Source organism: Jaculus jaculus, chromosome 11 (assembly GCF_020740685.1).
Source record: "Jaculus jaculus isolate mJacJac1 chromosome 11, mJacJac1.mat.Y.cur, whole genome shotgun sequence".
NCBI lineage: Eukaryota > Metazoa > Chordata > Mammalia > Rodentia > Dipodidae > Jaculus > Jaculus jaculus.
The window spans coordinates 16,634,155-16,659,987 of NC_059112.1; the positions used below are offsets into that span (position 1 = coordinate 16,634,155).

General features: G+C 44.4%; 1 protein-coding gene across 1 annotated transcript; it reads left to right on the forward strand.

The window, feature by feature from the left end:
* The first annotated feature begins 4,880 nt into the window (after nucleotides 1-4,880).
* Sgcb (sarcoglycan beta) lies at nucleotides 4,881-24,994 on the forward strand. Its single transcript, XM_004658693.3, has 6 exons — nucleotides 4,881-4,937; nucleotides 13,265-13,474; nucleotides 14,510-14,695; nucleotides 16,191-16,382; nucleotides 16,650-16,781; nucleotides 21,889-24,994. The coding sequence occupies exons 1-6, from the start codon at nucleotides 4,902-4,904 to the stop codon at nucleotides 22,090-22,092; spliced, it is 960 nt and encodes a 319-aa protein (XP_004658750.1). The 5' UTR covers nucleotides 4,881-4,901; the 3' UTR covers nucleotides 22,093-24,994.
* Nucleotides 24,995-25,833: the final 839 nt, after the last annotated feature.

Consider the following 25,833-nt stretch of genomic DNA (forward strand, 5'->3'; position numbering starts at 1 on the left):
TGAATTCCAGGTCAGCATGGGCTAGAATGAGATCCTCCCTCGAAAAACTAAAAACTAAAAAGTAGTAATGGTTTAACTGCTTATGAAACCATTTCACCCATCACTCGGGATGTTAGAAACAATCCTCCCTTTTGCATACCATCAAATGCTGTTTCCCAAACATCTGTTCATTAAAACAGTGGAGGCAGAGCTAGCCAATTTAACTCAGATTCATTTGTTTAGGTATTTGAAAAAATATGAGCATTTCTTATCACCATAAAATTCAGAATTTGTGCCAATTCTTGTTTGTCTCTTTGAATTACAGTGTTTTATTTTTGTCCACTAATGAATATCAAAGATATTTTTGAAGCATCCCTTCCTGTTTTCTTCTATAGAGCACAAAATAGGGACTTTATGGGCAGAAAATACCATTTGTTAGATTAGAAATTATTTTTAAAGGAAAAAATATGCCCTAAATTTACACCTAAATACTAAGTTTGGGCCACATTTTACATTTACTTGGGGGCTTTGTGGAAACTGAGATGGAAAGGAAAATGAGTTTTCATTCAATTTTCAAAAGTTTACATGCTGTTTTTTGGATGGAAACACATTTTCCTATTACAATGCTAAAAATTTGTTCCTTTTTCAAAAATATGAAACAACATAGATGAAAGCTGCCTTCACTTTGTTTTGAAGATCATATGGAAACAATTGACATGACTCTTGAAACTGCCTTTAAAAATTTTTATTTTAATTTAATTTTACTTATTTATTTATTTTTATTTATTATTATTTTTGTTTGTTTGTTTTTTTGAGGTGGGGTGTCACTCTGGCCCAGGCTGACCTGGAATTCACTATGGAGTCTCAGGGTGGCCTCAAACTCACAGCGATCCTCCCACCTCTGCCTCCCGAGTGCTGGGATTAAAGGCGTGCGCTACCATGCCTTGCTCTCTCACACTCTCTTAAATGGATAGCTATTTAGTACCTGTGGAAGGCTATGAAGAAAGACTTATCATTTAAGGGCACTTATCACTATGCCCACCTAATTCTACAGGTATGGGAGCTCTAAGCTTGTGGTGAGTTGCACTGTCTGAGAGCTAAGAGATGAGGTGTAAGTTGCTTGCCTTGCACTTTGATGACACATGTGTTCTAGTGTTACCCCTTAGCATTTATCAAAGAAAGGCAGCTTTGGGCTACATAGATGGCTCAGTGCTTAAGTCACCTGCCTGCAGAGCCTAAGGAGCCAAGTTCGATGCATGAAGTGGCGCATGCATCTGAAGTTCATTTGCAGTGGCTGGAGGCCCTGGTGTTTCCCCTCTCCCTCCTGCCTCTCTCTGCTTGCAAATAAATAACACAAAAAGTTAAAAGTTGTTTTTTCTTTTTTTTTAAAGGGCAGTTTCAAGCCAACATGGTGGCGCACGCCTTTAATCCCAGCACTCGGGAGGCTGAGGTGGGAGGATCGCCTTGAGTTCGAGGCCACCCTGAAACTCCATAGTGAATTCCAGGTCAGCCAGGGCCAGAGTGACACCCTACTTCAAAAAGTAAAATAATAATAATAGTAATAATAGTGTGAGAGCCCAGGGTACAAATAGCTTATGTTGCTGATCAAGACAGAATCCATGTGCTTTAAGTTGCTTAGTTGAGATTCTGTTTGAAAATTTGATAGGCCTGATTGTTTCAATTATCTGAAAAAAAAAAAATATCACCTAAGTGACATACTACTTGGACATGGCATACTGCTCCAATTTTGTCCTGCTATTACCCAGTAGGCAAGTCTTTGGAGATGCTGTAAGAATAGTGAACTTGGAGCAGGGATACTATTGCTGTGTCTCACACACTGAGAAGGAATTCAAATGACTTTTTGTATGACTTCAATCGTCACTCTTTTTTTTTTTAGAGAGAAAAAGAGAGAGAATTGGCACTCCAGGGCCTCAGCCACTGTAATCAAACTCCAGACACTTGCGCCACCAAGTGGGCATGTGTGACCCTGTGTTTGCCTTACCTTTGTGCATCTGGCTAACATGGGATCTGGAGAGTAGAACATGGGTCTTTAGGCTTCACAGGTAAAGCACTTTGACCCCTAAGCCATTTCTCCAGCCCCAGTCACACTTTTTTTCATCTATACAATGAAAAGCCAGGACTAGAGGAGTTCTAATGCTTGCCGTCTGCCATTTTGGGATGTTCTTCTAACATATTTGATGCAGGATTGAGGAATCTTGCCGTCTGGGCCACAGAGAATAGTCACAGTCCTTTTTTAAAAGAATTTGTCAAGCTTACTGAAATACCTAATACTCCTAGCCAGGCTGGGGAGATGGCTCAGCAGTTAAAATGCTTGCTTGCAAAGGTTCAATAGCCCAGGTTCAATTCCCCAGTACTCACATAAAGCCAGAGGTATAAAAATGGACCATGCATCTGGTGTTCATTTGCAAGTGGCAAAAGACCTGGGTACACCTACTCATTCTCTCTCTTTCTCTCAAGTAATAATAAATATAAAATTTAAAAATAAGAAAATAATACTCCTAGCTTCCAGTAAACAAAGGATTTCTCTACAGTGGTACTTTAAATAACTTTAAACACAGATCAAATGAACATGCGTCCTAATTTCCACCCTTCTCCCGGAGCTCATCATTCTCTTCTTTATGCTCTCTCTGTAACTTTTGGACATTTCAATTGTCACATAAGAAGAAATGAGACAAGGCAAATTTGACACTTCCTACAAACCTGCGAGATTAGTTAAGAACGGGACAGGGGGCTAGAGAGATAGCTTAGTGGTTAAGCACTTGCCTATGAAGCCTAAGGACCCAGGTTCAATTCCCAAAACCCACATAATAAGCCAGATGCTCAAGGTGGCACATGTATCTGGAGTTCATTTGCACTGGCTGGAGCCATTGAAGTGCCCATCCTTTCTCTCTCTCAAATAAATAAAAAGATAAAATGTCCAGGGGCTGGAGAGATGGCTTAACAGTTGGAGCACTAGCCTGCGAAGCCTAGGGACCCAAGTAAGCCAGATGCACAAGGTGGTGCATGCATCTGGAGTTTGTTTGCAGTGGCTGGAGACACTGGCATGCCCTTTTCCTATCCCCTCTTTCTATCTGCCTTTCTCTCTCCCTCTCTCTGTTTCATAAATAAATAAAATAATTTAAAAAAAGCTATTCACTCATCAAAGTTATATAGTATATACTATGTATTTGGTCCCTAATGTGGGCAGGACTTAGAGCACTGTGGAAACAACACATTCACTTGCTTTGTAAGGAATGTGAATTTCAGCTGGCAAGATTGTTCAGTGGATAAACCAAGGCTTAGAGAGGTTCCATGGCTGATCACATTATCACTTAACCAAGTCAGAGTTGTGTTCATCTGCCACCCAACACGGCCTTGACTTCTGTTTTCCCTTTTGTCACTTGTATATTGTACACTTGGAAACCCAGAGCAGAGCTCCTCGGGGCTAGGGTATGAATCACTCACTTTGTGGGGTTCTGCCAAAACATACAAGCCAGTCACATCTGCTAATCCTCTCGACTGTGATCTTTGGATGTGGAAATAAGGTCTTTCCAGATAGATGTATGTAGGTTGAATCTATCTCTTTCCCCCCAAATATATATGTTGAAATCCTAACCCCCATGGGATAAGATTGGGAAGGGGTCTTTGAGAGGTGATCAGGCCTTCGCAGGGGGTGTCTTGATCTGTGTTATCCTGTAGTGACACTATTTGCTAGTAATTTATAAAGATTTAATTCATGGGGCTGGAGAAATGGCTTAGCGGTTAAGGCATTTGCCTGCAAAGACAAAGGACCTCGGTTCAATTCCCCAGGACCCACATAAGTCAGATACACAAGGGGCACAGGTGTCTGGAATTCATTTGCAGTGGCTGGAGGCCCTGGCATGCCCATTCTCCCTCTCTCTGCCTCTTTCTCTCTCTCTCTCTCTCTCTTTCTCAAATAAATAAATTTAAAAAAAATTTTGTTAAACAAAAAGATTTAATTCATGCAATTCTGGAGGCTGGGAAGGCTAAGGTCAAGAATGCCTTTCTGTGGCATCATCACATGATAGAAGTCAGAATAGTGAGAGAAGGCAAGAGGGACCACAAAAGTTCCTTATCTTCTCAGGAACATACTCTTAAGATAAGTAGCTCATTCCCTCAAGTGGACCTGACAGAGCACTCATGACCCGCTCACTTCTGAAAGGTCACATCTTCCGACACTGTCACCTTGAAGGTTAATTTTCCAAAACACGAATCCCGGGGATACATCCACCATGTATTCTCCACCATGATGGACTGCATTTCTCTGGGAGCCAAAATAAACCCTTCCTCTTTAAGTTTCTTTTGTCAGGTGTTTGGTCATAGCAAACAGAAAAGTAACTAACACAATATTTGTGCAAGTTCAGCCATGGAACCTCTCTAGGGCTTGGTTTCTTTATCTGTAAAATGGGAGCCTATTTTATGAGAGTTTTGGAAGAATTAGAAAGGGAGGGGGAATTATCATGGTTTATCACCCTGCTCTCTAGATGTCAATCAATCCCTTCCAATCCCAGACCCGACGTCCCTGACCTGTGAAACCAGAAAGGCGTCACAGCTCGGAATGGCCCCGGCTCTCCACGGTGGGGCAGAAGATGGAAGGCGAGAGGTGTGTTTTCCTTTCCCGAAAATCTGAGTCCAGCCAGAGAGACGAGCAGTCAGTCCCCTTTGCCATGCTCTCTGTCGCCCCAGCGCAGGGAAGCAACAGGTGGCGCTCGTCTACTAGGTTGAGCGCTAGGACCCAGCGGAATCTAACGCTCCGTCGGGGAGGAGGAAGGCAGTGGGCGTGACGGGGGCGTGACGGGGCGGGGCTAGAGCGTGGTTTCCCCGCCCACCAGTGTCAGCGCGCAGGCGCGGGGTGCGGCCGGCGGGGCGGGGGAGGCGGCGGCATCAGAGGGCGCGGGAAGATGGCGGCTGCAGCGGCGGCGGCTGCGGCCGAGCAGGTCTGTGAGCCCCGCCGCGGCCGGCCGGCGGCTGGAGGAGCTGAGGGGGGAGGCCGGGTCGTACCGGCGGGACCGCGTAGGGCTGGAAGGGTGGCGGGGACCGGGACGTCAAGGCCGGCAGGGGGCCGGGCTCCGGGGCGGGGCGGCGGGAGCTGTCCGCTGCCGGGATGCTGCTGGGGAAGGCCGGGCCGGGCCGGGCGAGGGGCAGCGGGGCAGTGGGCAGCGGGCCCTCATCCGGGCCTGGAGTGGGTCACCGTCCTGAGGGTCACCCGGTGACCGTGCCAGTCGGGACGTGCCCGGGCGCCGTGGCCAGCCAAGATGCGGATAAAAATAACCGCAGCCCCGGCAGGGAGGCTCTCCCGACACCCGCCAAGAAGTGGTCAGCTGTTGCCTGGCTTGTGGCCACAGCCTTTCCCCACATGCGGACAGTTCCCAGATTTCCCCTCGCACTTTGTTTTGCAGAGATTTCGTCACCGGTATAAAACTCACTCTTGTTCAGTGGATTTATAAAGCACTTTTAAAAAATGCATTATCAACTATATTTTCTGGTTTGCATTGTAAATGTGTCACTTAGAATACTTTAAAAGCCTCCCTCCCTCACTCACACACCGCACACACATTCACGCACAAATCAAGCTCAACTTCAGCATACACATACGTGTGTGTACATGGATGAATGCATGTCCAGTGATAGAGTTGCTAGGGTAATTTATTATAATAAAAATAATTTCTGAGATCACTTAACTGAGGTTTCCCATAAAAAAATAATAATTGGAGGGCTGGAGAGATGGCTTAGCTGTTAAGGCGCTTGCCTGCAAAGCCAAAGGACCTCGGTTCGATTCCATAGGACCCACATAATCCAGATGCACAAGGTGGCGATTGCATCTGGAGTTCATTTGCAGTGGCTGGAAGCCCTGGCATGCCCATTTCTCTCTCTTTCACCCTGCCTCCTTCCCTCTGTCAAATAAGTAAATAAAAATAAAATATTAAAAAATAATTGGATGTGATAATTTCTCTTGAAAATGTTTCATTTTTCAACATGGTTGAAAACATTAAGTGAGCCAGATTGCCAACATGCTGTTTGAACTTTGGAAAGATTTTATCAGGTGATGGACTTTTCAGAGATCTATTAGGTATATGTTCTTGGAGAAGTTCATCTCAGGGACGGGACAGGACGGGGGCGGGGGGAGGGATAGACATGAAATCTGCCTTCAAGTTGCTTAGTCAAACTGGTGAAAACTCAGAACAATCAGCTATAGACCATAGGCAAGGTGCGGATTGTCCAGATTAAAATTGTGTCTCCATTTTCCTAGCTCACTTCAGAATCTGAGTTGGATGAGTTATTTATTTAAAGACTTTTTATTTTTATTTGAGGGGGGGAGAGAGAATGGGCATGCCAGGGCCTTCAGCCACTGAGAATGAATTCCAGATGCATGTGCCCCTTGTGCATCTGCCTTATGTGGGTCCTGGGGAATTGAACCAGGGTCCTATGACTTTGTAGGCATATGCCTTAACCACTAAGCCATCTCTCCAGCCCATTATTTAAAGATTTTTTTAAAAGAAATTTATATATTGTATTTATTTGAGAGGGGGTGGAGGATGGGATGTGCTAGGGCCTTCAGCCACTGCAAATGCATTCCAGATGTGCATGCCATCTTGTGCATCTGCCTTATGTGGGTCCTGGGGAATCAAACCTGGGTCCTTTGGCTTTCAGGCAAAGTGCCTTAACCACTAAGCCATCTCTCCAGCCCTGGACGAGTTTTGTTTTCTTTTATGTCATGCCTATTAGTGATGCTCTTGGTTTATACATAAACTAGGTGTTACGATCCAGTCCGCAGTCTCCAAGTGCATGCCTTGAACTTAACCAAGTTTTCCAGTGGATCCTCAACCTCAAACATGTTGGAAAATGATGTATCCTGGTCACTTTTAAATGGTCTGCAACTATCAGTTCACTTGCTCACCCCAACCAGAGCAGGACTGGTTTGAAACCCACATTGAACTTAATTTATCTGCTATGCTGAGCTCTGGATTTCAACAAGCAGCCGTGTGTGTGTGTGTGTGTGTGTGTGTGTGTGTGTGTGTGTGTCCACAGATTCTGTCACCCATTCTGTTCAGGAGTTATCTTGAACCTCTCTCTGTCCCACTCATACCCACTCAGTCTCCTGGTCCTGACACCTCTACCTCTTACAAGTCTTCCATCTCCAAGGGAGGGAAACATGTTGGTCGATCTGTTTGTCTCTAGCCTCTTGGTCTCATTTGATCTGCAGCTTCAGCACAGATCTCTTTTGTATTACTAACTTAAAAACTACATTTTATTTATTTATTCAAGAGAGAGAGAAGTAGACAGAGAGAATGGGCACTCTAGGATCTCTAGCCACTGCAGACAAACTCCAGATGCATGTGTCCCCTTTGTGTATCTGGCTTACATGGGTCCTGGGGAATCGAAACAGGGTCCTTAGGCTTCGCAGGCAAATGCCTTAACTGCTAAGCCATCTCTCCAGCCCTGTATTACTAACTTTTGAACAGTCTTCAGTAGCTCCCCCCCACCCACCATACTTAATTTAAAGCCCATCATTCTTGCAGAGCCAAGTAGGTCAGTTACTGGTCTCTGACCATATATCTCACATCGCCTTTGCTGCATTCTTATTATTTATTCTGTCCACCCACAAAAAAGCTACCACAACCAGGGGCTGGAGAGATGGCTCAGCAGTTAAAAGCCCTTGCTCACAAACCCTGACGGCTTGGGTTTAATTCCCTAGCACTCACATAAAGCCAGATGCACAAAAGGGTGCATCCATCTGGGGTGTTTTTAGATGGCAAGAAACCCTGGAGTGCTCATTCTCGTTCATTCATATCTCCCCATTCTCTTTTCCTCTCTCCAAATAAATAAAAATATTTGTTAAAAAATGCTAGTTCACAGCCGGGCGTGATGGCGCATGCCTTTAATCCCAGCACACGGGAGGCAGAGCTCGGAGGATTGCTGTGAGTTCGAGGCCACCCTGAGACTCCATAGTGAATTCCAGGTCAGCCTGGGCTAGAGTGAGACCCTACCTCGAAAAAAAAAAATGCTAGTTCAAGCCAGGCGTGGTGGTGCATGCCTTCAATCCCAGCACTTAAGAGGCAGAGGTAGAAGGATCACCGTGAGTTTGAGGCTACCCTGAGACTACATAGTGAATTCCAAATAACCTGGACCAGAGCAAAACCCTACCTCAAAAAACCAAAACAAAACAACAACAAAAAGTCTAGTTCAACCAGAGGTTACTGCATTCTCCATGCACTTTTCTTTGTCTACAATGTCCTTGGCTACTTTTCTTTTTCCTGGATAATTTCTGTTCATCTTTCCAGAATTGAACTCAAACCTCAGCTTTTCTTAGAAACCTTCACTGAAGCCCTGAATCCCTAAATGGGGGTGCATGCGTCCCCTATAATCTTTAGTGTTGTGTGCACTGCTAGGCTATCACTCTGATGCTGCACTGCACTTGCTGGCAACCTTGTCTGTCTACCCCCCTGTTGTCTCAGATCCTGTGAGCATGGGCCTTTGGAACTTCTGACATACGGTCGCTAGTCAGAAAATGTTAAATGCATCAAACAAACTATTGTAAACATACTGGTGGAGAAAGCAATGAATGTATCCCAGGTCAGAGGTGAATTTTAACTTCATTAACGTGAGCCTACATTGAGACTTTGCCTAAGGTATTTGTTGAGACAGGTTCACAATGTAACCCAGGCTGGCCTCACACTCAGCAATCTGCCTGCATCAAGTTGCTGCAAGTTCCACAAAAACCTGACTTCACAGTGAGACCCTATCTCAAAAAACCAAGTGCTGAGCTGGAGAGATGGATTAGCGGTTAAAGTGCTTGCCTGCAAACCCTAAGGACCGAGATTTGATTCACCGGTACCCATGAAAGCCAGATACACAAGGTAGCACATGCATCTGGAGTTAGTTTGCAGTGGCTGGGGGCCCTGGCACGTGCATTCTCTATCTCAAATAAATAAGTAAATGAACAAGTGCTAATTATGTAGTTTCATACTAGTGAACTTGCATAGTATGTTCAAGGCCCTGAGTCAGAGCCATAGCAAAGCAAACACATACTTGCACAAACACACATACATACACATACGATTCTTTTTGCTTTTTTTGCTCCCTACTAACCACTATCCATAGACATAAATATGAAGGATTTTTGAAACTAGCTACAAATTCTATCATCTTCTCATAAAGTATCTTTTTTCATATATCCTTTTTCTTTATTTTCTGAATTAAAAAAATATTGACAGCTTCCATAATTATAGATAATAAACCATGATAATTCCCTTCCCCCCACACTTTCCCCTTTGCAACTCCATTCTCCATCATATCCCCTCCTCTCTAAATTAGTCTTTTTTATTTTGATGTCATCATCTTTTCCTCCTATTATGAGGGTCTTGTGTAGGTAGTGTCAGGCACTGATAAGTCATGAATATCCAGGCCATTTTGTGTCTGGAAGACTTTACTGTAATCAGTCCTACCCTTTCTTTGGCCCTTACATTCTTTCCACCATCTCTTTTACAATGGACCCTGAGCCTTGGAAGATGTGATTGATGTGATAGAGATGTTTCAGTGCTGAGCACTCCTCTGTCACTTCTCAGCACTGTGGTGCCTTTTGAGTCATCCCAGAGGTCACTGCCATCTGTAAAGAGAGAGTAGTAAAGTAGTAAAGTGAGAGTAGCATTAATATATGGGTATGAGCATTACAAGAAGTGCTTACCATGCAGTTTGGTGAGCACAGTATATACATTTAGGCAGACACCAGCAGGCATTACACCCCGAGGGCTCATGACCTCCCCCATCATAGGGTTTTAGTACCAGGCATGTATTTCCTCCCATGGAGCAGGCCTCCAGTCCAATTAGAGAGTGGTTGGTTTCTCCCATAATAGACGTGCCAGTATTGCACCTGTTGGCTGCTTTGGCTTGGCTGGCCAAACTTAAGGCTTGCAGTGTCCACTGTTGTTTATCTCTCCAATATAGCTGCATGCAGCATAGCTTTTTCCAGCTTTCTGTTGACTGGTCTACAGGGAGGAGGTTTTCAACTCAGTTCTAGCTTTATTTCTCAGTGACCTTGCAGCCCAAGCTTGTGGACTCTTCAGAAATAGGGTCTTACCATCTATTCCTAGTGGGAGTCCAAGAACCTTAGCAATGACCTGTAATGTTTTGGGGGCATCGGGAACCTCCCGGCCAACAACTCCCTGGAAGAAATCCCATCCCTGGCAGTGAAAAATTTCTAGAAATAATTTATGGCTTCCAGCTGTGCCATCATCCAAAAAAGTAGTAGATTTTCGTATAACTTCTTTTTTTAAATATTTCATTGTTCATTTTTATTTATTTATTTGAAAGTGACACAGAGAGAGAGATAGAAAGACAGATAGAGAGAGAATGGGCACGCCAGGGCTTCCAGCCACTGCAAACAAACTCCAGACACATGCACCCCTTTGTGCATCTGGCTAACATGGGTCCTGGGGAAACGAGCCTCGAACCAGGGTCCTTAGGCTTCACAGGCAAGCGGCGCTTAACCGCTAAGCCATCTCTCCAGCCCTATTCATCACTTCTTAAATTTTGAATAACCCCCCTCTGACCCTTCCTTTACTTAATCTTTTCCTCTGACCTCATTTAGGCCATTCCACCCCCAGTAATCTGTTCATCTACATATATGTATATATACATACATACATATACACACACATATATACACATACACATATACATATATACACACATATACATACATATATATACATACATACATATATATGTAGATGTATATATATGCATATATATATATATATATATATATATATATATATATATAAATAATACCATCCCCTTGAGTCCTCCCATCTCCTACTTCCCTTATAGCCCCTTTCTAGCTAATGGCCTCTGCTACCAATTTTAACTCCAATTCACATATAAGCCTAAACATTTGTAGCTAGAGACCACATATGAAAGAGAACATGCAATGTTTGGCTTTCTGGGCCTGGGTTGCCTCACTAAGTATAATCCTTTCCAGATCCATCCATTTCCCTGCAACTTTCATAATTTCATTTTCCTCTGTTTATTTTTTGCCCAAATGACCTGTCAGTTGATGAGAGTCAGGTATTGAAGTCACCCACTACAATTGTATTTGGTGTTATCTGTGCCCTTAATTCTAATAGTGTTTGTTTGATGAAATTGGGAGCCCCATGTCAGGTGCCTATATGTTTAGAATTGTAATGTCCTTGTGTTGGAGTGTGCCTTTAATCAATATAAAGTGACATTCTTTATCTTGCATAACTAATGCTAGTTTGAAGTCTACCCTGTCAGATATTAGGATAGCAACACCTGCTTGTTTTCTAGGCCCATTTGCTTGAAATACCATTTTCCATCCTTTCACCCTAAGATAGGGGTCTGTCTTTTACGGAAAGGTAAATTTCTTGGAGGCAAAAATAGAAGAATCCTGCTTTTTAATCCAGCCTACAAGCCTGTGTCTTTTGGTTGGGGCGTTGAGGCTGTTGATATTAAGAGTTATTATTGAAAGGTGTGTATTTATTCTGCCATTCTTCTCATTTTGTAGTTCTTTCTGATTTTCCTTTACTCTCTTATATTAACTATTTTTGAGTATTTTTTTCCTGTTTCCTGATCCACTGTGCTGGGTGCTGGGTGCTGGGTGGCTGGGGGGTGGATAAGTTCTCTGGCGGTTTGCACCACTGGCAAATGGGGGAAGCAGGGCTGTGCAGGGTGCCTGAAGCTGTACGGGCTCTGCTCAGTTGGTTCAGCTTGTGATCTCCTTCGGTCGCTGCTCAGCTGGTCCCTGCTGTCTTCCCCTTCAGGTTTCTTGACTTTACAACAAGGCTGATGTGAGTGGAAAATCCCTTCACTTGGCTTCTCCTGTGGCTCTGTACTGTACCAGGCCAGTGGGCACATGGATTGGATCATTGGCACCACCATGGGAGCTGCTTTTGTGCTTCTTGCTTGCTAGAAGTTCTGGTTCACTCCCGTTTCTCTGCTATGGTCAATAATGACTTACACACCTTCGCTTTTCAGCATTTCTCTGTCCTATCTTTCCTACAAATGTCCGCCTAACAGTTAACATGCTTTAAACATGTCATTCATGCCCAGAACCCCCCAGTGACTCACACTTAAATAGAGTCTGTCCTGCTACAAACTTTCTCCACCCGGCCCTCCTTTTCCAGCTTCCTTCTCCCAGCAGCTCCAGCTCTGACCCAGCTGCTCCTCCCGTTTCCCTGGCATCGCCATGGCATCCTGACTTTCTGCTTGGATTCTGCAGCATGCATTGCTTATGTGAACAGAGGACTTTATTGAAAGTACTTCCGACGCAAAGCAGGATCATGGCCTCTATGCCTCTTGTGTTCCAGGCTTTTGTTTTAGCACTTACGCATACAGTGCTAAATACATGCCTACTCAATGATACCATCTGTTTGAAAGGGATGTTATTTTTTCCTCCATTGAATGAGTTTTTCACAGCTCTAAAAAATATTCAATCTGGGCAGTACCCATGTGTGCCAATCCTTTTGTGATTGTGTTACCCACTGTACCATTCAGCCATAGTCAAAGTCAGAAGCTCTGAAAATTGGTGGTCCCAGGTTCTCTCTACACTCTTTAAGAGCTACTGAGAGTCCCAAAGAACTTTACTTTATGTGGATTATACCCATTTGTATTTACCATATTAAAAATTGAAAGTAAGGAATCTTGAAACACAGGAATGCCCAAGCAAACATCCTCTTAGCTCCTAGGGTGATCGTGTTAATCTCAAATGGTAACGTAGCATCTGGAAACCTCCATTGTACACTCAAGAGAGAAAGAGAGTTAACAGTAAAGAGCACCTTGTGATTTTGAAAATGTGTTTGGTATTTTAGGTCCTGAGAAGGGTTCAATTGAACCTGCCCCACATAGCATACACTTGGAATATTGTGGGTCTATGATAATGTTAATTTTAATCAGTGGAGCTATAAGTAGCATACTGTGAAGCTACTCCATTTCTTTTCATATAAATGAATATATACATTTAATAAAAATCAGATTATATACACAGATCTATGTTTCAGCTCTGCCTAGAAATGAGCCGTACATATTATTGACAGGATTATTGAAAGCAGAGGAACTATACTATTAAATAATAACCCTGAAGGAAATTATATACAATCCTTTAGATAAATTCCTTATTTGAATGAAGCCTGTAGTGTGTTAATAGAGCATGTATGAACAGCCAGTTCAGCTTGTTTAGTTATGAATTTAAACTTCACTGGTACACCAGGACAAGAATGACAGCCATTCTACTGTGTTTTGTGTTCAGCAAAGTTCCAATGGGCCCGTGAAGAAATCCATGCGCGAGAAGGCTGTTGAGAGGAGGAACGTCAACAAAGAGCACAACAGTAACTTTAAAGCGGGATATATTCCAATTGATGAAGACCGGCTCCACAAAACCGGGCTGCGGGGGAGGAAGGGCAGCTTGGCCATCTGCGTGATCGTCCTCTTGTTTACACTGGCGGTCATCAACTTACTTGTGAGTATGCGCCGCAGAAGCCCCCAGCGCAGGGAAATTTCTCATCCTTTTCACTCTGATATCATGGACATGGTACTTAAGCCATTGCAAAATAGAATGTCAAGGAGATAGAGAAAATAGAGTGAGTGATGAAAACTTTAAAAACCAAAGCTGAACATAGTGACACACACTTGTAATCCCAGCACTTGGAAGGTAGAGGGGAGAAGGTCAGGAGTTCAAGGCCAGCCTCTGCTACATAGCAAGTTAGAGGCCAGTCTAGACTGCATGAGACCCTGTCTCAAAAGGAAAAGCAAAAGTGAAAAACAAAAACCTGTCAGTGATGTAAAGTATAAGAAAGGAACTCATCATAGTAAAGGGTTTGGTTGAACAGTGAACAATGTTTACATGGCTGTAATACTGAATATAGATTTCACCAAACTTCACATTGGAGTTGGTAGAAAAAAAGATGTAACAATTAAAAGACAGGAAATGAAGAGATAAAACCTTTAATTGGTAAGTTAAGATAAAATGCATATGTTATTTAGAAAAATTTTAAGCAAAATAGCTAAAATTATTAAAAGCCATTTCTGTGGAAAACAAGATATTGTAAGGGTTGAAAAACATGTGACTGCTCTTTCTTGCAGCCCTTTTAGCACATTTTGGCTTTTAGGTTATTATATTTAGTATGTGGGTAAAAGTAAACTTGTTTAGCTCATTTATTTATTTTTATTTATTTGAGAGGCAGAGAGAATGGGCACGCCAGGGCCTCTTAGCCACTGCAGGCTAACTCCAGCACATGTGCTACCTTGTCCATCTGGCTTACATGGGTTCTGGGGAATCGAACTTGGATCCTTAGGCTTTGCAGTCATGTACCTTAACTACTAAGCCATCTCTCCAGCCCTGAAAGTAAACTTGTTAAGCACAAAGAACCAGCTGCTGTGTTCACGTCCATGTTCAACATCTCAGAGCGCTCTAGGATTTTGGCAGTTTTCTCTCCTGCTTGCTTTCCAGGAGTCTGCTGCCCGCTGACAGTGGGCACGGGCCGCTCTCTTGCAGATAACACTCGTCATCTGGGCAGTGATTCGTATTGGGCCGAATGGCTGCGACAGCCTGGAGTTCCACGAGAGTGGTCTGCTCCGGTTTAAGCAAGTATCCGACATGGGAGTGATCCACCCCCTGTATAAGAGCACAGTGGGAGGAAGGCGGAACGAAAACTTGGTCATCACCGGCAACAACCAGCCTGTAAGTGTCCCCACTGGGTCGAGTGGAAATGGAGGAGGGCGATAGATGACAGCTGTTTGCAGAAACCCACAGCTGAGTGCTGGAATGCACGTCTTCCTTTATCAGAATTTGACATATTTTGCGTTCATGAATAGTCATCATTCAGTAACATCGTTGGCTTTATAATCTGTTAGGTACTTATTATTCTAGATCATGCATGTCCGACCTGCTGCACCCGGCCACGTGTAGTCAGGCACTGAGGATAGCTATGAATGCAGCCCGCATCGTAAAGTCGCTTAAAACAGTCTGAGATTTTTTTGTAATTTATCACTCAACTGCAATTCTCAAATGTGAACTCTATATACAACAGCTGTGTATTACATGTCAGAAGGCTGGAATGTAGATATTGTCCAGTGTAGCACTGACTGACATCATTCATACAAGAAAGAAAATAGTACTTCCATATGAGGAAACTAGTTTTCAAAAAAGGATATGTTCTTGCTGGGTGAGGTGGCGCACACCTTTAATCCCAGCACTCGGGAGGCAGAGGTAGGAGGATTGCTGTGAGTTCGAGGCCACCCTGAGGCTACATAGTGAATTCCAGGTCAGCCTGAACTAGAGCGAGACCCTACCTTGAAAAACCAAAAAGAAAAAAAAAAAGGTATATTCTAGCCAGGCATGGTGGTGCACGCCCTTCATCCCAGCACTCGGGAGGCAGAGGTAGGATCGCCATGAGTTCACGGCCTCCCTGAGAGTACATAGTGCATTCCAGGTCAGCCTGGACTAGAGTGAGACCCTACCTCAAAAACAATACACATATATATGTATATATGTTCTCAGATTAGAAACCACCACATCTGCTGGGAACCTGGAAGAGAAATGCCAGTGGCCAGACAGACCAAGTAGTTGCTAAAATGCAGGCTATAACAGTGATGCTTCAAGAAGGGTTTCTTGTCTCCTCCACTCTGGCCATCTTAGGCCTTGAGCCATGACCTGTGACCCGTGTGTTTGTGCAGTCATAGAAGCAGATGAATATACACGCCTTCATTATAAAAGAACTCTTAAGGGACAGGTACATTGAAAAGTATTTGAAGTTGTTGTGGGGTGTTTTTTGGCATGCGCACACGTGTGTGTGTGTGTGTGTGTGTGTGTGCATAGGCTCACTGCATGTGGACACACTCATTGGTGCCCCCCCATCCCTCTTCTGCGTGCTTTTGTTTTGAGCTGAAGTCTCTTTACTGCTTCCAGAGCTTTCAGGGCTCCAGCGAGTCTCAGCTCTGCTCCCCGTGGGACAGGTGTGCACGGCCACACCTAGCAGTTTACATGGGATCTGGAGAGTCAAACTCTGGTGCTCTCAGGTCCCCTGTGGAAAGCACTGAGCCATCCCACCAGCCCTTGCCATGGTTTCTGAACATAGTGGGGTTTTTTTTGTAATATTTTTAAAACTAAAGTTCGGTATCAGTTTGGCTTGTGGTCATTTCTGAAGACAGATTCCCAATAAAGTGTTGTTCTGAAGATTGTCTTTCAGCAAGGAACAACAAAGCTGAGCGTGGAAAAGAACAAGACTTCTATCACAAGTGACATTGGGATGCGGTTCTTCGATCCCAGGACACAAAACATCTTATTCAGCACAGACTATGAAAATCATGAGTTTCATTTGCCAAATGGAGTGAAAACTCTGAATGTTCAAAAAGCATCTACCGAACGGGTACGATTTATTTTCTTCACATTACCAATAGGAGAGAATTATTGTCTGAAGTTGTGAGTGGGAGCAGAATCATACTGTTCATAGAGGTGTGCAGGAGTGTCTCCCGAACACTGGCAGGATTAGCTGTAGACTGTAATTAGCCTGTGTGAGCATTGTCAAGTCCTCTGTCCTGGTTTCCATGGCTATAAAATGTCCTTTTATGTCTGTGCTTGTAACTTTCATTTCTATATCTGTGATAATGATTCTCAATATTTTTTAATGACTTAGATTACCAGCAACGCTACCAGCGATCTAAATATAAAAGTGGATGGGCGTGCCATTGTACGTGGGAATGAAGGAGTATTCATCATGGGCAAAACCATTGAATTCCACATGGGTGGTAACATGGAGTTAAAAGCTGTGAGTATTTTTAAGAATTTATGAGGGCTGGAGAAATGGCTTAGCCATTAAGCACTTGCCTGTGAAGCCTAAGGACCCCAGTTCAAGGCTCGGTTCCCCAGGACCCACTTTAGCTGGATGCACAAGGGGGCACACGTGTCTGGAGTTCGTTTGCAGTGGCTGGAAGCCCTGGCGTGCCCATTCTCTCTCTCTCTATCTGCCTCTTTCTCTCTCTGTCACTCTCAAATAAATAAATAAAAATGAACAAAAAAATTTTAAAAAAATAATTTATGATAATAATTAGGTTCTTGGACACATAAAACCATAGGTAGAATAGTATACAATTACTAAAATGATTTTTGACATGGAGAGGTATGCAGAATAGATTGTGAAGTGAAAAAAGTTATAATTTGTGAACTATCCCATTTCTTGTTTTAGAATTTTCTTTTAATTTATTTAAGACAGAAAGAGATAGAGTGAGTATGGGCATGTCATGGCTTTACATAGATGCTGGGGAATTGAACCCAGGTTGTGAGGCTTTGCAAGAAAGTGCCTTTACAGAAGTAGGAGGATTGCAATGAGTTCGAGGCTACCCTGAGACTACATAGTAAGTTCCAGGTCAGCTTGAGCTAGAGTGAGACCCTACCTCGAAAAACCCACAAAAAAAAAAAGAAGGAGAAGAGAAAGAAAGAAAGGGAGGGAGGGAGGGAGGGAGGGAGGGAGGGAGGGAGGGAGGGAGGGAGGGAGGGAGGGAGGGAGGAAGGAAGGAAAAGAAAAGAAAAGAAAAGGAAAAGAAAAGAAGAGAAGGAGAGAAGAAGAAGAAAGTACTTTAACTGCAGAGCCATCTCTCCAGCCCTCTATCTCATTTCTTTTAGAATATATGTTTATATAATCTGGAAAGATACGGTAAATTTCAGCAACATTCAGTTATAAAAAGCAGAGTAACAGATGATTTTGTTTTGTTTTCATTTTTGCTACTTTGTATTTACCAGTGCTTGTTATTTTAAAAGATTTTACAAAAAGCAAAACACAAACAAACCTTGTAAAGAAAGATAATTTCGGACAGTCAATGTACCTATGATCTGAAGGTAGTAGTTGTTATAAGTAAAGTTGCTTCATATCCTTTCCTGAGTTTCATATCCACTGATGTGAAGAAAACGGTTAGCAATTGTATAAATATATCCTTATTTGAACATTAGCTTTGGTTGTAAAGGAGAAAGATTTGTCTTTATTGCCGGTGTTGGAAGTGACATATTCCTTGGGCTTCCACGGCCATGTCTGAAGATCAGCCCCTATCATGTTTCATTCAAGAGAGTCACAGTCCAGAACCTTTCAACCAGCTCAAAGTTCGGGTCAAAACACATTTATTCAGAGTGCTGTGGGTACTTGCTGTGTACTCCCAAAGCTAATTAAATCGTCTGCCAAGTATACATGACAAAAGTGACCTTAACCCTAAAGACTTAGAAGTCATGCACTCATTCCACAATTCTTAGGAAAAAAAAAAACAAGCCCCAGAGAATGAAGTAGTGGTTTCATGTTCTTTCTTTCCCTCTTTCCCTCCTTCCTTCCTTTCTTTTGTTCTTTCTTTCTGCTAAAACACATAGCTCCACCTCTGAATAAATAAAGATGAATATAAATAAAGTAGATATCTTGCTAGAAACTCCATAGCAACACAACACCAAGGAAACATTTTCACTCACACTGTGGCAAGAAGCCATTCCCATGAGATGGTACCACTGAGCAGTCATGGCCAGGCTGTTGCTGTCAACACAGACAGTCAGAAGTGTGACCCATTTGGGTTTGTTTTTTTTTTTTTTGTGTGTGTGTGTGTGTGTGTGTGTGTGTTTTGTTTTTTGGTTTTTCAAGGTAGGGTCTCACTCTAGACCAGGCTGACCTGGAATTCACTATGTAGTCTCAGGGTGGCCTCGAACTCATGGCGATCCTCCTACCTCTGCCTCCCCAGTGCTGGGATTAAAGGCATGCACCACCATGCCTGGCGGTGAGAGCTATTTCTATAGAGAGACCATGGGCAAGTTTCCTGAACCTTTCATTTCATCTGCCAGGAAATTCTTGCCCCATTCTACCTTGTTGATAAATATGGCAAATGTTAAAATAGCTTGAAATACACATATTATATTGGTTCCTTTCTTTTGTTAAAGGAAAAGAAGCCAGTATTAAAAAGAATATTAGCATTATAATTAAGTTAATATTAATAGTTTTTTAAGTATATAAGCAAAGTATTTGGAATAATTTTATCAAACTACATTTTAGAATTTATTATTTTTGTTTTGTTTTGTTTTGGTTTGGTTTGGTTTTTTGTGGTAGGGTCTCACTGTGGCCCAGGCTGACCTAGAATTAACTATGTAGCCTCAGGGTGGCCTCGAACTCACAACAAGCCTCCTACCTCTGCCTCCTGAGTGCTGGGATTAAAGGTGTGCACCACCACGCCCGGCTAGAACTTATTCTTTATTTTTAATTTGTGTTGACATACAGTTACATATTTGGGGATAAATTGTGATGATTTTATACATATGCACAAAGTATAAATGACCAAATTTGAGTAATTAGCATGTTTCTCACCTAACATAGAAACACTGTTAACTACAGTCATCTTGGACTACAGTGTATTGAAAACTGCGTAAGAAATTCAAAGTAAAATTAAATGACCACAAGATGGCAGCATCAGAACAAAATTTGAAAAGCAGTCTTACATTTACTCTGTATGCGGGTCCAGCACCCCTAGTCTGAAAACTTGAGTTAAGGATGCTCAGCCAGTAGTCTGTGCAGATGTTCCAAAATCCAAAACTGTCACCCAGCGAAATCGCCCAGTTCCGAGCACCGCAGATAAAGGCCGGTCGGCCTGTGTAGCCAGAGCAAGCGCTGCACGCCCCGCTTCACTGCCGGCTTCCGCGTTGCTCCAACTGTCCCCCTAAGTGATGACTGGCACCCCTCGGACACCTGCCCCTTGACCTCTGTCCAGTTGCCACTTCCCTTCCCCACTTCCGTGCCCTGCAGGCTCCTGAGTTAATCTCACAAGCTTTGATCCCCGCCAAACTCGCATTTCTGTCATTGTTGCTGTCCTGCAAACCTGCCGTCCGTCAGCAGAGCCTGGCTGCTGCTCGGCACCTCCACCATCGCCACCGTGGCACACTGCCATCATTCCCTGCCTGGACTGTGGGACAGTGTCCTGTCTGCCCCTTCAGGCTTGCAGTCATTTCTCTACCCAGAAGCCAGACACAAGTTCTGCCTGTGTACTCCAGGTTGGCTTAAACTCACAAGTACTGGGATTCCAAGGGGTTAGGATTATAGGCATGGCCACCATGCCTGGCTCAGAGAGACCTATTAAAAAGATCATGTCGGGCTGGAGAGATGGCTTAGCGGTTAAGTGCTTGCCTGTGAAGCCTAAGGACCCTGGTTCGAGGCTCAGTTCCCCAGGTCCCACGTTAGCCAGATGCACAAGGGGGCGCACGCGTCTGGAGTTCGTTTGCAGAGGCTGGAAGCCCTGGCGCGCCCATTCTCTCTCTCTCCCTCTATCTGTCTTTCTCTCTGTGTCTGTCGCTCTCAAATAAATTAAAAAAAAAAAACATAAAAAAGATCATGTCAGGGCTGGAGAGATGGCTCAGCAGTCAAAACAACCTGAGTTCAGTTCCCCAGTGTCCACATAAAGCCAGATACAATAAGGTGGCACATGTGTCTGGAATTTGTTTGCAGTGGCTGGATGCCCTGGGCATGCTTGTGCTTGCCCCCTCCCCTCTGCTTACAAATAAAATAAATAATATATTTTAAAAGATCTTACCCCTCCACCACCTTATCACCTTCTAAATTGGTTTTCTTCTGATTTCAAATAAAATGCAAAGTCCAGCCCCCAGATTGTCAGTCCTCTCGTTATCTCTTAGTCTCGGGTTATTCAGTGTCCTCGTCACCCTCCCTGCTTCATCCACACTGGACCCTTCCTGTTCTAGAGCACCAGGCACATCTTCAGCGGGGGCCCCTTGCACAGTTGCCTCTGGTTGGAGTACTCTTCCCCAGGGTGGCAGTCAGGTTCCCATTGCTGGCAGAAAACACCCGACCAAGAGCAGCTTGGGAGGGGGGAAGGGTTTAATTTGGCTTACAGGGTCGAGGGGGAAGCTCCACAATGGCAAGGGAAAATGGTGGCATGAGCAGAGGGTGGACATCACCTCCTCACCAACATCAGGTGGACAACAGGAACAGGAGAGTGTGCCAAATACTGGCACCAGCACAGTGGCTGTAACACCCATAAGCCAGCCCCCAACAATGCTCCGCCTCCAGGAGGCATTAATTCTCAAACCTCCATCAGCTGGGAACCTAGCATTCAGAACCCCTGAGTTTATGGGGGACACCTGAGTCAAACCACACCCAATGACCTCAAGTCCTCCCTCCCTTATCTCACCACTTGGGTTGCAGTGTGCCCTTATAAGAAACACTGCTCCTGACTACCCTGTACAAGATAGAGTCCCTGGCCAGTCCTGCGTCACTTTTCCTCATAGCATTTATCCCTTCTTATGTCAGAGATTTTCCCTGCTCACTGACTGTCTGGCCTCATTCCACTGAGCGTCATCCTATGCGATCTTGGAGTATTCCCAGCACCTAGAATGGTGACCAGCACACCCTAGATATTTAGTGACTATTTGTCGAAAGGAAATGGAAGAGACTGGATAGGTGGTCCCTGAAAAGAAAGGGTAGCGAGGGCCTATAGTGTAAGATTGTTCCCGGAGCTCACTCAATTGCCCTTGAAAGTCTAGTCTTCTAAATTGTATGGTTTCAATCTTTAGTCAATTAAATGTCTGTTAATTAAGTCCATTCTCCCTACGAGGGACTTCATCTCCTTGTCACACACGTCCGTCAGGAGCTGAGCAGTGAGCGGTGTGTGTCTCGCGGTGGCAGGCTCCGTGGCACGTCCGTGGACTGCGCCGCGCCGAGCTGCGCTGACAGCAGCCAGCTGCGTCCTGTCCACCGTGGTTCTGCTGCCCCGGGTGCTTTCATCGTGAATTTACTTTCGCCCTCACAGCCTGCTTTGCTCGTTAATAGGCCAGTACATTTTGTTTAGTTGAGTGAACTTGCCCTGCACCCTGTGCGAGGTAAATAAATCCTACTCTCCTCCTCTTAGGAAAGCAGCATCATCCTCAATGGGACTGTGGTGGTCAGCACAGCTCGTCTGCCCACCTCCTCCAGCGGGGACCCGCCCGGGAGCGACGACTGGGTGCGCTACAAGCTCTGCATGTGCGCCGACGGAACTCTCTTCAAAGTACAAGTAACGAGCCACAACATGGGCTGCCAGGTCTCCGACAACCCTTGCGGAAACCCATACTAGAAGGACCCTGGGCATCCCACGTCATTGTGCTCAGATCTTAACTTGACCTTTTTTAAAGTTTGCATGTCAATCATGTTTTTACAGAGTTTGAGCTAACACGTTGTAACTATTTTAACTGGAGGGAAACTACTGTATCTCTCAATATACTCTCCACGCTTAAAAGATTTTTGAGTACCTAAATTCTAATATGTTCTACTAAGTTGCACTGCTCTTCAAATGACAGTTCTCTAGGTAATTATGAGAAATTAATAAAAATCAGTTCATCTTTGAAGTGTTTTTAACATTCTGCCATCTCTTGTCTGAAGGACAGCTGTTCAGACTCCCTGTGAGCGTCTTTCATTCCTCACGGGGATGCATCCACTAGAGAAAGCATGGCATCACCGTTTCATGCTCTGCCTTTTGGCTTTTGAAAGGAAAGGCACATTTTGAGGATCCTGTTTCCACGTGCCGGTGCCATCATTAGAGAACCGCACCGACGTGAGGCAGCAAGACGCTCCTTCGTCTCGCACTGCCGAGAGTGCGCTGTAACAGACCGTCCTCTGGAAGTAGCAGAGGGAGCAGCGTGGCAGCGCAGCGGGCGTGAAGACAGCGTCAGCTTGGGCTTTGGAGCGGCCACAGTAGCCGTCCTTCTCCACGCCGCTTCTCCCCTAGGCGTGACTACCGTGCAGCCTTCGCAGCCTCAGCCACGAGGACACCGGTGATCAGAGGAGTCCAGAAACCGGCCCAGCATCACTTGTAGAGGAGCAGAGCTGAGATTGGAACCCAGGGGTGAGCCCAACCTAGATAGCTTGAATTCCAAGCACCATGTTCTTTTTACTGTCTGCACTCAGTTTTTGATTATTTAAACTCTAGAGAGATGGGATAGCCTCGTTCAAACTTACCCAATCAATAAGAATCAAGCCAAGAGGTGTGCTACTCTAGTTAGAAGACAGTCTCATGGTAGATTAAACAAATGACCAACCACTGTCAGGTTTCATACTCTCTCAAGCCAGTTCCAAGCTACGACCATGGAGAGGTTGCTTGGCCTCTGTGAGTTATGCCTGTTTCCCACCCAGCAGCCTCGGCACACTGGAGCCACTCACTGAATGGGTGACTGAGGCCAGGATATGCGCTCCCCATAGCTCAGTGCATGGTGGGAGGCCATAGGCCCCAACGGGCCCCACTTCTCTAATATGTTTTCTCCAACATCCCACACCAATGTCACCCTTTTAAAGTGTGCTACACCTAGAAACGAAGTTATATATGCTAGACTAAGGGTGTCAGGGTAGGAAATAGCACATGTCATTTTTAACTAAGTGTAAAAATGAATTTCTGTTTCTTACATCACTTTCTCAAAATTATGTATAATCTCCAAACCAACCGATTTTCTTAAAAGCACATTTTATACTCAATTTAAGAGGCATTCTCTTGTGTTACGTAATAGGCAGGCAGAAGCCCCAGAGGAAGGGTTAACCTGTAAAAAGTGCATCCGTACTTTGTCGTGGTCACTTTGAATTGCACACATAAGAAAACCAATACGAAGCAATTTGTATTCAGTATTGTCACAGCACTTATGGAAAAAGTGTCTATTTTAGAGATTGTGAAGAACTGTCTTAGTTCTACTGAAGAACAGAGTGATTTACTGCCCAACACCATGTGCAGATTTTAAATGAAAAGGGAGATTTATGACCTCCGGATGTATTCGGCATCACTTAATACTTAAATAATCCTGAGAAAAAAATTGTTAGACTTTTCATTTAGATGCCCAGTATAACTTAAGTTATACATTTATTAATTTTCTGTTCTATTTAGATTTGTTTTGAAAGTTTCTTTAAAAAAACATTTCTACTAAAACCACAGATCACTATATTATGAAGTATTGTTTATTGAATATAACTCATGAAATAGTCTATTTTTCTCTTTGAGAAATTACTGTGTTTTTTATACATCTCCATGAAAGGCTTTGACATGAGAATATATTTTGACAACTTTGTAGAAGGGGTTGTTTGCATGTCCAGAACTCTTGGGTCCTGTGCGGAGAGTCCCTGCTTTTCCACTGAAATGCAGGCCTGGAGCCACTCTGAGAAGCCTAACGGGACAGCCACCGACTTTCCTGTGACCGGCTTTGAGTCTCAGTAAGGGTTCAGCTACTCAGTCTCGCCACAGATGGACCTTTTGCCCCTTGCTGCTTCTGCACTGAGTGCGGGTGGACCAGCCACAGCCTGGGGGGAGGCGGGAGCCAGGCAGCACTTGGGAAGGGACATGGTCCCATGTTTGCTTACGAAGGACATGTTCTGCAGGTGGGTTGAAATGGCAAGGGGCATAAAAAAGGCACTATCCTTGTTAGAGATTGGGGGGAGGTAGGAAGATGAGAACGCGAAGCAGGGCCTTCCTGTGCGCACCTGCGGCACTTCACGTATCTGTGTTTGTAATCTTCCTGCACTGTGAAGAAAGGCAAATAAATTCTGATAATTTTATCGCTGGGCGTGGTGGCGCACGCCTTTAATCCCAGCACTCGGGAGGCAGAGGTAGGAGGATCGCTGTGAGTTCAAGGCCACCCTGAGACTACAGAGTTCATTCCAGGTCAGACTGGACCACAGTGAGACCCTACCTCGAAAAACCGAAAAACCAAAAAAAAAAAAAATTCTGATAATTTTATGATGCAAGGTGGAACATCTTTGTATTTTGAACGAGCATCTTTAAGGGGGTAAGAATCGGGGTGCTAAGCAGAAGAGTGCTTTGAAATGCTGGTCATTCTAGTCATTTTTGAACGGTGTCGACAGGGGGGCAAGGTTACGAATTTTGCCATACACAAATAAACCTGTAAAGGTGTTTCTGATTGCTGACTTGAGTTTGTTACTTTGGTTTGTAATAACTGTCAATGACCTCCGTTTACAATAAAAACTTCCCTGTCAGTTTCTTATGGATTGTGCACTGTTTTGTTTTGCTTTTTTGGTTTTTGTTTTCCCCTGGGTCTCAAACCCACAATGAATTCAAGTGCAGCTTGAGCATGGGCCACTGTGATCTGTTCTGTAAACCACCGTGCGGTGAGCGTTAGGAAGCTGTGTGGTTGCGGTCTGGACTCTCGAGTCCTGCCTTCTGTGTGTTACACAAGTTTCCCAGAGGCCTAGGGGAGCAGGCGGGCACACAGGCACCATCTGCAGAACCGGAGATGAATGGGTGAAGGGAGCTGCAGGGCCAGTGCCAGGGCAGGATGGGCGGAGCCTCGAGGGCGCAGATCGGAGATCCCCCACCAGGATCAATACAGCTATAGACCCTTGGAGCGGCCTAAGGAGTTCGAGGTGAGTCTGTTCTGTCCTCTCTGCGTCTCATCAACACCAAAAGGACACACCTGCTTTCTCCTGTCTCTCCTCAAGAGTTAGGAGAGAATGGATTGTCTTTACCGCTTTGATTTTGTCCACTGGCGTCTCCCTGTCTCACTCTTCTGCTGCACATGGACCCCCAGGATTTGTAGCCGTTTCCTCACACATCAGCTTCAGTGTGTCTCTTCAAAGATTCCCATTTTACCTAGTTACTTCCTGTTTCCTCAGGAACTTTGTTCCGACTTCTCTGTGGTTTCTTACCAGGTACGTATGTATTTGTATGCAATATTAATGATATTTCTTTAGACAATGCTAGTTTTCACTTTGTTTTATGGGGGTTTTTTGGGGGGGTCAAGAGAGGGTCTCACTCTAGCTCAGGCTGACCTGGAATTCACTATGTAGTCTCAGGCTGGCCTTGAACTCACAGCGATCCTCCCAC

What these genes read in the sequence shown, in the direction of transcription:
- Sgcb (XM_004658693.3), top strand. Translation starts at nt 4,902, where the DNA reads ATGGCGGCTGCAGCGGCGGCGGCTGCGGCCGAGCAG. An exon ending in CGGCGGCTGCGGCCGAGCAG is followed by an intron (nt 4,938 to 13,264) that starts GTCTGTGAGCCC and finishes TTTTGTGTTCAG; the next exon opens with CAAAGTTCCAATGGGCCCGT. An exon ending in AAAAAGCATCTACCGAACGG is followed by an intron (nt 16,383 to 16,649) that starts GTACGATTTATT and finishes TTAATGACTTAG; the next exon opens with ATTACCAGCAACGCTACCAG.